This window comes from Acomys minous, assembly GCF_964271855.1.
Source record: "Acomys minous genome assembly, chromosome: 12".
NCBI lineage: Eukaryota > Metazoa > Chordata > Mammalia > Rodentia > Muridae > Acomys > Acomys minous.
The window spans coordinates 62,673,827-62,688,383 of record NC_140493.1 but is presented as its reverse complement, the minus strand read 5'-3'; the positions used below and the strand labels follow the sequence as shown (position 1 = coordinate 62,688,383).

The window sequence follows — 14,557 nt, the reverse complement described above, 5'->3', positions numbered from 1 at the left end:
TGAGTAGTATTCCATAGTGTAAATGTACCACAGTTTCTTTATCCATTCTATTGAGGGACACATAGGTTGTTTCCAAGTTCTGGCTATTATGAATAAGGCAGCTATGAACATGGTTGAGCATATGTCCCTGTTGTGTGGTAGTGCATCCTGAGAAGGAGATCTAACTTCCACACAAACTCTGGTGCCCCATATTTGAACATGTCCCTTGGATGGAGATGCCTGGCGGCACTCAGAGGAAAGATAATAGGTCACCAAGGAGAGACTTGATACCGTATGAGCATATTCAGGGGGAGTAGGTCCCCCTCAGACACAGACACAGGGGAGGGGAGTAGGGAGGAAGTGGGAGGAAGGGAGGATACATGGGATGGGCTAACAACTGAGATGTAATATGAATAAATTAATAAAAAATGTATTAAAAAATGTTTTTAACTTAAGCTGGAGCTCAAGAGATGGCTCAGCAGTTAAGAGCACTGGTTGCTGTTCCAGAGGACCTAGGTTCAATTCCCAGTACTCACATGGCAGCTCACAACTGTGTATAACGCCAATTCCAGGGAATCTGATACCCTCATACATACAAAACATAAAATGCAATCAACAAATAAATCCTTAACTGTTTTCAAGTGTTATCAGCCTTAGCATTTTGTTTCATTGCTGATTCTAACCTCTTTAAGCCTGTGTCACCTATAAAGTAAGGTTCACAGTGCCATCTCAGGACTGAGTACATACACTTAGCCTTGTCTCAAAACATGGTACTTGTTATTACAGAGGACCCAGGTTCAGTTTTGAGCATCCACATAAGTCACAACCATCAGTAGGGGACCCAACACTAGCACCTGGCCTCTGTGGACACTAGGCATGCATATGGTGTATTTAAATGCATGTAGACAAACTACTCATACAGATGAAGTGAACAAATCCTGGTGCTGAGATATGGCTCAGCAGTCAGTGCACTTGTTCCTGCAGATGATCCCCGTTGTTTCCAGTAGTGGTAGCTCACAACTAACTCCAGTTCTAGGGAATCCAACGCCCTCTGCTGGCTTCCATGGGTACCAGGCATGCAAGTGGCACAGACAGAACTGCAAGCAAAACACTCATGCACATAAATTCCTTAAAAAAGATTTAGGTATGTAGGAGAGCAAATGCTATGTATTCAAGTGCCCAGATTCTAGAAAAGGATACAAAAGAACCCTGCCCCCAATATTTTAAATGCTCAGTATTAGCTGTGACATTCTTACTCTTCAGCACTGGCCTCTCCCAAGATGGAGAGGTTTATACTGAGTAGATGAAAGACAAAATGAATTCTTGGCTTTGACTCTGAATGAGATGGGATAGTAAATTACATAATAAATGCACACAATAATGAAAAAATTACTATTAACAAGACAAACCATAAAGGTTGGACTAGATCTAATGGAGAACTGTTTAAGCACTAGAAAATATTACAAATTTTAAGCAGCTTGAAGTTGAAAGTGCCGAATCCTTAGTTCTCTAGGACCACTGTTTAGGGAGTGGCAGACGTGACTACTGCTTTTTAAAAGAAGGGTCAATTTTAACAAGGTGGCACCTAGATCAAATATAGGTAAACCCAAAATGGGGGCAGGAAATCTTTTGCCACCATAGGTAAAAGCAAAGTTCCAAAGATCAATCAGAGAAAACCTTCTCGTGAAACGTGATTATCTTCTACATTAGGCACTTCCATTCATTACTAGCCTATTTTATCTTAAATATTGTTTGAGCCTATATAATGGCTTATCTCATGAGGAAGAGAACACCAGAATAGGTTAGACTTTTTTGCTATAGCAAGCTCAAATTGTGTCAGACAGTTTTGTGCATCTGCCACAGAGTGTTGCTTGCAATTTTAACATACTCAACATCCAGCTAGCTAGATCCCCCAACAAAAACCTTGGTTATTAGAATGCTACCTTTTACCACTCCAGATTTGGGTCAGTGACATTTCCCCTCCAATAAAAGTACAGTGGCACATAGAAACACACCAGTCTAAAGCATTTTTCCCATCACCTAGCTTTAAACTTTCCTCTGCAGCCGGGTGGTGGCGGCACTTTTAACCCCAGCATTCGGGAGGCAGAGGCAAAGGCAAAGGGGATCTCTGTAACTGTGAGGCCAGCCTGGTCTACAGAGTTCCAGGACAGCAGGCTACATACAGACCCCAACTTGAAAAAAAAAGTATATACACACACACACACACATCCATACAAAATTATACAAAATATATAATGTATAAACTAAGAACCAAATTACCTCATACCATCTCACACCTACCAGGCCCTAGAAACCACACATTAAAAAAATATTATTCACTGGGCAGTGGTGCCACACGCCTTTAATCCCAGCAGGCAGAGGCAGGTAGATCCCTGTGAGTTCAAGGCCAACCTGGTCTACAAAGTGAGTCCAGGACAGCCAGGGCTACACAGAGAAACCGTCTGGGGGGGGGGGGGAATATATATATATGTGTGTGTGTGTGTATGTGTGTGTATTCTAAATGCCTATAGCTAAGTCACAACATAAAAACTACATGTGCTTTGAAATTCTTCAGTTCACTATACATTAAGAACCAGTTAATTTGGAAAGGAAAATATTTCTAAATAACTCAAAATAGCATGAAAATTCCATACCTTTGGTCAATCACAAATCTTGCTACACAAATGCCTCTCAGACACTCAAATATACAATGCAAATACACTGAGACTAGAATGAGCCTAGGGATGTCTTAGTGGCAACGTTTTGTGCAAGTGAGGACTGAACCTGAGCCTCCAGCACCATGTAAAACCATGGTGACGTGCTGGTAACTAGCCTGCACTTCCAGCAGTCAGCACAGACAGGAGAGACCCAGAGGAAGCTGGCTAGCTAGAGTCGCTGGAATTGCAAAGATAAAGGAAAATACCTGTCTATCTCTAGCCTGAACACACCCACCCACAGAAAATACCAAATGGTCTGCTATTATGTAAGCGCAAATGTGTATTTCAACATTGGAAATACAACCTCAAACCCTCTGGTCCCACACATTTTGCAGTGAAACAGTGTGCTATCTCCAACAAAATAAAACCCCAGCAACATGGACACTAGGCATGTTCACTTCTCACTCAGGCCTGCCAGACCGTGGTCTCAAGTACCAGAGAAAGACAAGGAAGAGAACAATAGAACAGACACCATGCTCTTCAAAAGGAGCTCTGGCAAAGTTTTATTAAAGGAAAACTTTCCCGGTTTACTTTTCACCAGTCTGTTCTGGCATGCTTCTAATAATATCAGAATCACCTAGAAAATAAAAATAACAGTTTTACAATTCATTTAATGGCAACTGATAATCACACAATTCCCCCACATGTTCCTCAGCTCAGGAGGCAGATTAACAGTATGTGCAAATTACTACAGTTGCAACTGACACTCTTAAGAGCTTCTAATCTCACCCATCCTAAACAATCATGTAACACACCAGACCTGGCTTGTCACCAGCATTTAGAAAACCAGACCTGGGTGAAGACCTAGGTCTGGGGACACATGCACGGCCTTAATATAGCGAATGTCTAGCCTGCCCTGATTATCACAGAACCAGAACAGTGAGAATATTCGCAGTACTTGACACTGGCAGCTAAAACTTCTATGATCAAAACACAATGTGTATTTGTAGGCACTCACCACAAACTGTCTTCCTGAGCAACAAAGATTGAGTTCTATTTTGCCTGATATTTCCACCTCCTACCAACTTTTTTGTGGGGAGGGCAGTGTGGTGGAGGGAGTCAGGACAGTCTCACTGTGTAGCGCCAGATGTCCTGGAACTCACTCTGTAGACCAGGCTGGCCTCACTTCATTAAACAAAATTCATAATCTCAAAGTGTAAAATGCTTTTATTTACACAAAAACCAATTACAATGTATTGACATGCATCATCAATTCTCCCTGCAAAATAAAACTATGACATATGTCTTGCAATATTAAAGTTCTAATGGTCTGAACTCAGGAACCACAGCCACTGCCTAATAAAGACAACAACGTTCATACACTAGAAAGGAAGAAAACATTTTATGATTGGAAAAAGCATACCTGGGTCAATGATAGCCAGTGTGCATACTCTGTAGTATTTTCCACACGCTGTGCCCAATTCAATATTATTGCCACTGTAGTGATGGACACCAGTTTTAGCCAACATAGCATAGTACTCTATTTCAGATTTCCTTAGGGAACAACAATAAAGAGTTAGACAGCATGCCATACTAAGGGACTGACAGACTTACCAAGTTGGTAAGGCTAAGTAGTATCCAGTTCTAAATACATTGTATTCGTGTTTCAAATTTTTAAGTACGTTTAACTTAAAATTAAAGAAAAAAAAAAAGATGTAATTTAGGGTGGTAGAAAAGTTAATGTTGGCCTGTAGAGATAGCCACTGAAAGCTTATACTGCTCAGTTCCAGGACTGGAGATGGCTCAGAGGTTAAGAGCACTCACTGGCTGTTCTTCCAATGGCCCTGAGTTCAATTCCCAGATTGGGGGGGAGCTCAGTCCCCAGCATTAACACCAGCCACCTCACAACTCCAGCTCCAGGGGCTCTGACACTCTCTTCTGGATTTTCTTTCTTTCTTTTTGGTTTCTGAGACAGCGTTTCTCTGCATAGTCCCACTTTGTAGACCAAGCTGGCCTCAAACTCAAGAGAGCCCCCGCCTCTGCCTCTCCAGGCATGTGCCACAGTGCCCAGCTCCTCTTCTGGATTCTGAAGGGCACATGCATATATTCTCATTCCCCCTCACACACACAATTAAAAACAAACCTTAAAAAAAGTCAGTGTTAAACTTAGCAGTATCTAAAACTATACATTTCTCATGTCAACAACAGGCACTATGTACTCCATTTTAACAAACTAAGGCAAAGAACAGGAAGTGGAGGGTCAGAAACCTAGAAAAGTTAAGTCGTCTTAACCACCCACTACATACGTAAGGACCAACACTATTTACTCAAAGGATAAACAAATCAGTATCAAGTTGACAGGCACAAATGTTGGAGATGTGAAACTACCACAGGACCTTGGCAGTTACCATGTGGCTCCACAGATCAACAGTGCTCCAAGCAGGTTATGAGACTCGAACCCAAATCCTCGCCCTGGATCCATTGGGTCTGAGCTTGTACTTTAACAATGGATGCCTATGCTGTTACCATAAACTAAAAATCCAAACAAACCCCCCCCCACACACACAAACTTGAAAGGTTTCATTTAAAATACAACCAAACACTCCGCATTCTGCCACTAAGCATAGACACTCTACGTAAAAGTCTGAAGCGGTGCACAACTGCCATAGAAAATCATGGAGCTTTCCAGAACTCAGGGAGGCAAGAGGCAGGCAGATCTCTCTGAGCTCCAGCCTGGTCTACAAATCGTAGCTCAGGACAGCCAAGGCTACACAGAGAAACCCTGTCTCAGGAAGGGGAAAAAAAAAAAGAAAAGAAAAATCAAGGAACTTATATTCTGCAAGTCTCTTTAACTTACTTAAAATTCTCACTAGGTTCAAGTTCAAATTGCTAATCAAGGATAAACATATGCTCAGATACGTGGCCCTTGCTAAACGGGTGATTTTAATACCTTCAATTCCATAATCCAGCCAAAACTTTTCTAAACTTAAACATGGACATGCACTGGAGTGTACACTTCAAGCCTAAAAAGATGATCAAATACAGGGAAGCACACACAAAAAAATGTAAAAAGCATATTCTGTCTCTGTGGTTCCCTGAGCCTGTGGTGTTTGTATCCCTCCTGTCACACAATTGTGCCTCAAAGGTCCGTTTATAAAAGAACACACACAAACAAAAACCAAGGTCCAAGCGTCAGAAAGCCATCGTTAATTATTCTTCACAATGCTGGCTATTCGTCCACCATGACTTTACAGTCGGTTACACACACTCGTTCAGGGTCCCTCCATTACCTCAAAGCTGGGCAGTTGTTGGCGAGGATAACCAACTTCGCTTTGCCTTGTCTGATCATCTTCAGAGTCTGTTTGTACCCCAGGACGTACTTCCCACTTTTCATCACAAGCTGGAGCCTAGAGTTGATCGACTCCAGAGACTTTTTCTACAACGCAAACATTTGAGATGTGAACGCCAGCTGCAGATCTCTGGAACCGCACCCTTTAATAACACCTGTGGAATCACTGAGGGTCTCTCGGGTTCGCTCTGAATCCCAGGAACGTCAGCGGCATGACATCCACCCAGCGTGCTCACATCCACCCGCCCCGGCCCAGACCCGGCTCTCCACGTGAATCGGCTTCCGGGCCCGGTCGGCTTCACTCACCGTCTTCTTTGCGGCCACCATCTTTCTGCCTTAGGTGCGGGACAGTCCCCAACCTAGCATACAACAGAGCACAGAAGACAGGATTACGATGGAGCGCCAAACACCAACTCGCGGGGCTCCCCGAGCCGCCCAATCCTCCACCGAGCGGAGCCCACTCACCAGGATCAGCCGCCAAGATGGCCGGGGAGCGAGAAAGGAAGGAGCTCCCACAATGCAAAGCTCTTCTAGGCGGACAGGAGCACGCTGGGACCGGAAGCGGAAGCAGAAGCCGATCACAAGCGGAAGGGCCCAGGCTGGGAGCGGCTGCGGCTGTCGGTTGTTATGGGGACCGGGTTAAGCCTGTGGCTGCGATGCTGCCTGGCCTCGGCTGCAGGCTGAGACCGCGGAGAGCGGGAGCCGCCGGATGGGAACTGGCGACGGCGGCGGCCAGGGTGGGGCCTCTGTCGGCCGGTCCAGCTGATGCACCGGTTTTCCGGTGTCTGCCCTCCGCGAACGGTGTCATCTCTGTCCACTCGCCTTGGATCTTCCCGAGTGCCGCTCCGTAGGAGACTCCCCCAGACACCTTTTGTGGCGGTTTTGTACCGTAAACGTGTGAAACGACTTGGCACAATCACAGCAACTAAAAACAAAAAACCATCTAGCCGGGCGGTGGTGGCGCACGCCTTTAATCCCAGCACTGGGGAGGTAGAGGCAGAGGCAGGGAGATCACTATGAGTTCGAGGTCATCCTGGTCTACAAAGTGAGTCCAGGACAGCCAAGGCCACACAGAGAAACCCTGTCTCGAAAAACCAATAAAAAAAAAAAAAACAAATTCACTGAGGTGGCTCAGCGGTGCCACCTCGAAAAAAAAAAATTGTGGTTTTGGGGGTTTGTTTTCTTGTTGTTGTTGTTTTGTTTTTTGAGACAGGGTTTCTCTGTGTAGCCTTGGCTGTTCTGGACTCGCTTTGTAGACCAGGCTGGCCTCGAACTCAACAGCAATTCACCTGCCTTTGCTTCCCAAGCACTGAGATTAAAGGCACGTGCCACCACCGCCCTGCTTAGTAAAAATAATTCTTAAAACAGCCATGTGGATCGTGGTGGCCTATGCCTTTAATTCCACAAGAGGCAGGCAGCCTCTGAGTTGATCTTTTTTTTTTTTAAGCCAGAAGCCCTCCCTCCCCCCCTTTCTCCTCTCTCTCACACGCAGGCATCCTGTGAGGTAGTGACCTTGTTATTCTCAAGTTTTTACAGCTAATGTATTACATTAAAGCTTATTTAACTGTTCTGGCCCATTTTGATGTGAATTTGGCCAAACACTAGGATTATATTACCATACTATTTGCATAAATTATTCAAGATGGTGCAAATCCAGATATTCACCTTCTATTATTCTAGTTCTGTAAATATACTAATTTTAGAAAAGATACATTATTATGCACACAGTGCTCTGCCTGCATGTACACCTGCAGGCCAGAAGAGGGCATCAGATCGCATTATAGATGCCTGTGGGCCACTGTGGTTGCTGGGAATTGATCTCAGGAGCTTTGGAAGAGCAGTCAGTGCTCTTAACCTCTGAGCCATCTCTCCAGCCCCAAAATATACTAATCTTTAAATGAACCTTAACACTAACAAGTAGCTCATATGACTTAAATTCAAAGAAATAAGCCTAGGGTGGAGTTGTGACATTACTGGTTAACATACCCCTCACCACATCCCCATTTTAAAAATCCTTCAGGTAGTTTGGGAATGTTGAGGGTCCCCTGTTCACATTCGACATTCAGTATACATCTTTCCCCCACCTCCCCCTCTTCTCAAATATTCTTGGTAGATACTTGATTACAATGAGCCATACTCTACCCTCAGAACTAATGCCATGCTAAGGCACAGTGCAAGTCTAACTGCTGTGTTTACAAGTGTGCACATTACATATTCTTTCCAGATGGTATCGTGCTGCAGGCCCTCTGTATTGCTGCTCCTTTAAGGTGCTTTCAGAAGTGCTAGGGATGTTCTCAGTTGGTAGAGAGAGCACTTGTTTACCATGCACAAAGCCCTGGATTCAGTCCCCAGTACCACCCAAAGCCATGTGTAGGGATGCGCACTGTGTGACCGCAGCGCTTGGGAGGGAGCTAGATCAGAAGCTCTAGTTCTACATCATCTTCAGTTGCCTATCAAGGTCAAGGCCCTCCTGAGACCTTGTCTTAAAAGACAGATAGGACAGGTACTTAAGAATATGTCTGTTTAAAAAAAAAAGAATGTCTGTTTACAAACGTGCAGACTTTAGCCAGCGGTGGTGGCACACGCCTTTAATCCCAGCACTCGGGAGGCAGAGGCAGGTGGATCACTGTGAGTTCGAGGCCAGCCTGGTCTACATAGGAAGTCCAGGACAGCCAAGGCTACACAGAGAGACCCTGTCTCGAAAAACCAAAAAAACAAAACAAAAACAAAAACATGCAGACTTTAACATACTTTTGGTAAAACTTAACTTATGATCATGAAAATGTCATAGATCATATTACTCTTTTTTTAAAGATTTGTTTATTTTATTTATTGTATATGAGTGCTTTATCTGCAGAAGAGGGCATCAGATCACATTATAGATGGTTTTGAGCCACCATGTGGTTGCTGGGAATTGAACTCAGGACCTCTGGAAGAGCAGGTGGCACTCTTAACCACTGAGCCATCTCTCCAGGTCCCCCCCTCCCCCCTTTTTTTTTTTTTTTTTTTTTTTTTTTTTTTTGGTTTTTCAAGACAGTGTTTTTCTGTGTATACTTAGCTGTCTTGGGCTAACTTTGTAGCCGAGGCTGGGCTTGAACTCACAGAGATCCACCTGCCTCCACCTCCAGAGTGCTGGGATTAAAGGCGTGAGCCACCACCACCTGGCCATATTAATCTTTTTTATAGAGGATAAAAAAAAAAAAAAAGCTGGGGTAGTAATGAGAACCTTTCAATCCCAGCACATGGGAGGCCGAGGAAGGCAGACCTCTGTCAGTTTGAGGCCAGCCTGGTCTACACAGTGTGTTCCAGGATAGCCAGAGCTGTTACACAGTGAAACCTTGTCTCAAAAAACTAAACAGAAAGGAAATCAGGCTGAGCAAGCCTTGGAAAACAAACCAGTAAGCATCATTCTTCCATGGTCTCCATCAGCTCCTGCCTCGGGTGCCTGCCAGCTTCCATCAGTGATGGCCTATGGTATGGAACTGTAAGGTAAAATAAACCATTTCCTCCCTAAGTTACTTTTGGTCTGGTGTTGTATCACAGGAAAAACAACAAAAAACCAACCCTGACTAAAATATACATTCATATCACTTTGTCCATACATCCATTGATAGTATATATTCATTTTTTTCTTCAAAATAATCAGAATTACTACAACCTTTATTACAGCGAAATCAAGTTCTTGAAGTAACTTTCCTAAAGTGATTTTTGTCATAGGATACTTCGTTTCATGTCCTTACCATAAAGAATCACTTTTTTGAGCCGGGCGTGGTGGCACATGCCTTTAATCCCAGCACTCGGGAGGCAGAGGCAGGTGGATCGCTGTGAGTTCGAGGCCAGCCTGGTCTACAAAGTGAGTCCAGGACAGTCAAGGCTACACAGAAAAACCCTGTCTTGAAAAACCAAAAAAAAAAAAATCATTTTTTTGGCAGATATCTTACTATAGAATAGTGAAGTCTAATGAAACATTTTTAGAAAACTCAGCTGTTGGCCTGTGTTGAAGATTACTGCTATCGTGCCTTTATTTTCAGATGGATTCCAATAATACATCTGCAGACAGTTAAGTAGGGCAAATGCAAAAAGGTATCACTAGCTATGGAATCCAAGTAGAGTGTACACAGGTGTTCATTGTCTGAGTCAGCATTCTGATACTTTAAAAACCTCTATACTAGCTGGCCTGTGGTGACACATGCCTTGATAACCTCATCACTCAGGAGGCAGGGGCAGTTGGATCTCTGTGGGAGTCCAAGGACAGCCTACTCTACAGACTGAGTTCCAGGACAGCCTGGGCTACACAGAGATATCCTGTCTCGAAAAAAACAAAACAAAAACCTCCATACTAAATCCCAGTACTTGGGAGGCAGAGGCAGGTGGATCACTATGAGTTCGAGGCCAGCCTGGTCTACAAAGTGAGTCTAGGACAGCCAAGGCTACACAGAGAAACCCTGTCTGGAAAAACCAAACCAAATCAAAACAAAACAAAACAAAAAAATCTCCATACCAAAAAGCTATGAAATGCTTTTTTTCAGTACAGGGTTTCTCTGTGTAACAGACCTGGCTGTCCTGGGCTCACTTTGTAGACCAGGCTGGCCCCAAACTCACAGAGATTCTTGTACCTCTGCCTCCACTGGGATTAAAGGCCTGGGCCACCACACCCGGCCACTGAATACATCTTTGTATCTAGCATTTCATTGTGAGTTTGAAAGAATAACAGATAATTACAAAAGAAGAAAACTGACACAATATTCTTCACTATTTCTCCTTTGCCAAAATTGCCATTCCAAGCTTCTGAAAAAACAAAACACACAGAGACACCTACATTCATTTGTACTTCTTGCTTTGCTTTGGGGTTTTTTGTTTTCTTGTTTTGTTTGTTTGTTTGTTTGTTTGTTTTTTGTTGTTGTTTTGGTTTGGTTTGGTTTGGTGTTCTTGCTATGAAAATTAAAAGTGACAGCTACATTCCTCGCTAGAGCACAAACAGCACTAACAATTGCATCTGATGGTTGTTGGTTCAGTGCGTTTGGCCCTTGCTTTCCAGCAGTTAAAATGATCATATTAATTAAGTTACTTGATGTTCATCATAAGGCATGCCTCAGTGCTTCGTATTTGTGCCGGTTCGCCTGGATGTAATCATGCTGATAAATGTGTTGGCAGGGAGGGACAACAAACCCAAGTAAGCAGTCTCTGAAAGCTTGGTGAATGACCAATGTGCACCTATCCAAACATTCTGAACTCTGAGGGGCAAGAACGGCAGCTCCCCAGTCCCTTCCAGCCTTCCTGCCTGCCCAACAGAGGCAGAAATATTTCTCCCCCTAGCCCTTCCAGCTCAGGGAAGGAGTGTTTTCACTCTTTAGATTTCTGGTTTAAAAAAAAAAGATTTATTTATTATTGTGTATACAGTATTCTGCCTGCGTGTACACCTGCAGGGCAGAAGAGGGCATCAGACCTTATTATAGACGGTTGTGAGCCACCATGTGGTTGCTGGGAACTGAACTCAGGACCTCTGCAAGAGCAGCCAGGGCTCTCAACCTCTGAGCCATCTCTCTAGCCCCTGAGTCTGTAGTCTGTTGAAACCAGAAAACAAGGGTGCTAGAGAGATGGCTCAGTGGGTAAAATGCTTGTCTTAGCCGGGCATGGTGGCACATGCCTATAATCCCAGCACTCGGGAGGCAGAGGCAGGTGGATCGCTGTAAGTTTGAGGCCAGCCTGGTCTACAAAGTGAGTCCAGGACAGCCACGGCTACACAGAGAAACCCTGTCTCAAAAAAAAAAAAAGCTTGTCTTAAGAGCATGAAGACCTGCTGGGCCTGGTGGTGCACACCTGTAATCCCAGCACTTAGGAGGCAGAGGCAGACGGATCTCTGTGAGTTCGAGGCCAGCCTGGTCTACAAAGCAAATCTAGGACAGCCAAGATAAAACAAAGAAATCCTGTCTCAAAAAAACAAAAAACAAAACCAAATAAAAAAGATAACACAGAAATCCTGTCTAAGAACAAAAACAAAACAATCAATCATGAGGACCTGAATTTTTAGACCCCTAGAATCCACATAAAGTTGGATTCCGTAGTGCATGCGACCCCTATACTCCTACAGCAAGCTGCAGGGTAGAGAGGGGGGAATCCCTGGAAGCTTGTAGATCAGCTAACATGCATGATAGACAAGTAGCAAACAAGGGTCTGTATCAAAATGGGAGGTGAGGGTCAGCACTGGCAGTGTCTGGGCACACCTTTAATCCCAGCATCCAGGACACAGAGGCAGGCAGATCTCTAAATTCCAGGCCAGCTTAGTCTAGAAAGCTACTTCCTGTAGAGTCAGGTCTACACAGAGAGACCCTGTCTGTCTTGAAAATCCAAAAACAAAGCCAGGTGCTTGGGAGGCAGAGGCAGGTGGATTGATGTGAGTTCAAGGCCAGCCTGGTCTACAAAATGAGCCTAGGACAGCCAAGGCTACACAGAGAGACCCTGTCTTGAAAAAACTTAAACAAAACAAAACAAAACACCAATCCAAATAATAATCTAAGTTGCCCTCTAACCTCCACATATACACCATGCACACACATACATGCACACATACATCACACACACACACACACACACACACACACACACACACACACCTTTAAAAAATTAGCTTCACGTGCCAGGTGTGGTGGCACACGCCTGTAATCCCAACACTCGGGAGGCAGAAGCAAAAAAGCAAAACCCAAAAAGATTAGTTTCACTGTTGTCCTAAAGGCAACCCATTTTATCTTCGTCGAGAAGGTTGTTAGCTCTTGTGGGAGCACCATTTTAGAGACCCCGCTTATGCTGGGAAGTCGTGCACGCAGCCAGGTGAACTCTGGTAAAGGGGAGAACACACTGTTGAGCCCAAGTATGGCTTCTGTCCCTGCTCTTGTATCTCTTTAACTCCTCAGCCCATTTATCAAGCAGTGGATGGCTGCTGAAAGAGACTGATACTCATTAAATTCCTGCTTCTTACTGTTTGTCTAAGCACTAGCAGCCTCCTCTGGAGATAGTAGAAGGCAGCAAGGCTTAGTTGATAAATTATCCCTGAAGGCACTCCAGGCAATTCCTAAAACTGGTTGATTAGGAAAAGGGGGAGCTTAACTGACTCCTATGTTAGCATAAAATGTTGAGTTTAGGGAATTTGTTTGTTTTTCGAGACAGGGTTTTTCTGTATAGCCCTGACTGTCCTGGAACTCTCTTAGTACACCAGGCTGGCCTCAAATTCACAATGATCCGCCTGCCTCTCCCTCCCAAGTGCTGGGATTAAAGGCATGCTCCACCACGCCCAGCTAAATTCAGGGAATTTAAAGTCACATATTTACTTTTAGTTAATATGTAAATTATATCTTACTGAGAACCTTCTAAAACCTTCATTAGCTAAATTTAAAAAGCCTTTTTGTTTTGTTTTGTTTTTGTTTTTGTTTTGGGGTTTTGGGTTTTCCAGACAGGGTTTCTCCGTGTAGCCCCTGGCTGTCCTGGAACTAGCTCTGTAGACCACGCTGGCCTCGAACTCACAGAGAAAGATTTTTATTTTTAAAACCTCAGGAATGGGCTTTGCAGATGCCGCCGTCCCTTCACATCGCTTGCTGCAGCCATGGTCAACCCCGTCGTGTTCTTTGACATTGCGGTCGATGGCGAGCCCTTGGGCCGCGTCTCCTTCGAGCTCTTTGCAGACAGAGTTCCAAAGACAGCAGAAAACTTCCGTGCTCTGAGCACTGGAGAAAAAGGATTTGGATATAAGGGTTCCTGCTTTCACAGAATTATTCCAGGATTCATGTGCCAGGGTGGTGATTTCACACGCCATAATGGCACTGGCGGCCGGTCCATTTATGGGGAGAAATTTGAGGATGAGAACTTCATCCTGAAGCACACAGGTCCTGGCATCTTGTCCATGGCAAATGCTGGACCAAACACAAACGGTTCCCAGTTTTTTATCTGCACTGCCAAGACTGAGTGGCTGGATGGCAAGCATGTGGTCTTTGGGAAGGTGAAGGAAGGCATGAACATCGTGGAAGCCATGGAGCGCTTTGGGTCCAGGAATGGCAAGACCAGCAAGATGATCACCATTCCTTCTGTAGCTCCGGAGAGCGCCCCCGCCCCATCTGCTCCCAGTACCCTGTAATCTCTGCTCTCACTGAAGTTCTTTGGGTTCCATATTGTCCTCATTCCCCTCCAAGTTTAGCTGGATTGCAGAGTTAAGTTTATGAGATTATGAATAAAAAGTAAATAGGAAAAAAAAAAAAAAGCTCAGGAATGGAGCCTTCTATCCCATGAACTGTGTCCCTTACCCAAATTGACATGATAAAGATGGACCTTCCAGTGTGATTGTTTTTGTAGACAAGGTTTTTTTTTTTTTTAAGGAGACATTTAATGTTAAATGAGGGCAGAATGATGGGTCCCCAAACCAATAGTTTTTATAAAAGGGAGTGTTAAGACATAGACATATGAAGTTATGTGGAAAGAAGAGCCATCTACCAGTCAAGGAGAGAGCCTTGGAAGAAACCAGCCTGTGTCTGGCACCTTATCTGACTCTAGAACTGTGAGCAAATAAAGTTCCGTTGTTCAAGGT

At 44.3% G+C, this 14,557-nt stretch overlaps 2 protein-coding genes across 2 annotated transcripts; one reads left to right on the top strand and one right to left on the bottom strand.

The window, feature by feature from the left end:
• Positions 1-3,175: 3,175 nt before the first annotated feature.
• Positions 3,176-6,549, bottom strand: RPL30 (ribosomal protein L30). Its single transcript, XM_084751339.1, has 5 exons — positions 6,451-6,549; positions 6,292-6,344; positions 5,927-6,072; positions 4,060-4,190; positions 3,176-3,273 (listed from the first exon to the last, which is right to left on the bottom strand). The coding sequence occupies exons 2-5, from the start codon at positions 6,310-6,312 to the stop codon at positions 3,224-3,226; spliced, it is 348 nt and encodes a 115-aa protein (XP_084607465.1). The 5' UTR covers positions 6,313-6,344; positions 6,451-6,549; the 3' UTR covers positions 3,176-3,223.
• A 6,994-nt stretch (positions 6,550-13,543) lies between these two features.
• Positions 13,544-14,233, top strand: LOC311578567 (peptidyl-prolyl cis-trans isomerase A-like). Its single transcript, XM_084748464.1, has one exon. The coding sequence runs from the start codon at positions 13,583-13,585 to the stop codon at positions 14,108-14,110; it is 528 nt and encodes a 175-aa protein (XP_084604590.1). The 5' UTR covers positions 13,544-13,582; the 3' UTR covers positions 14,111-14,233.
• Positions 14,234-14,557: the final 324 nt, after the last annotated feature.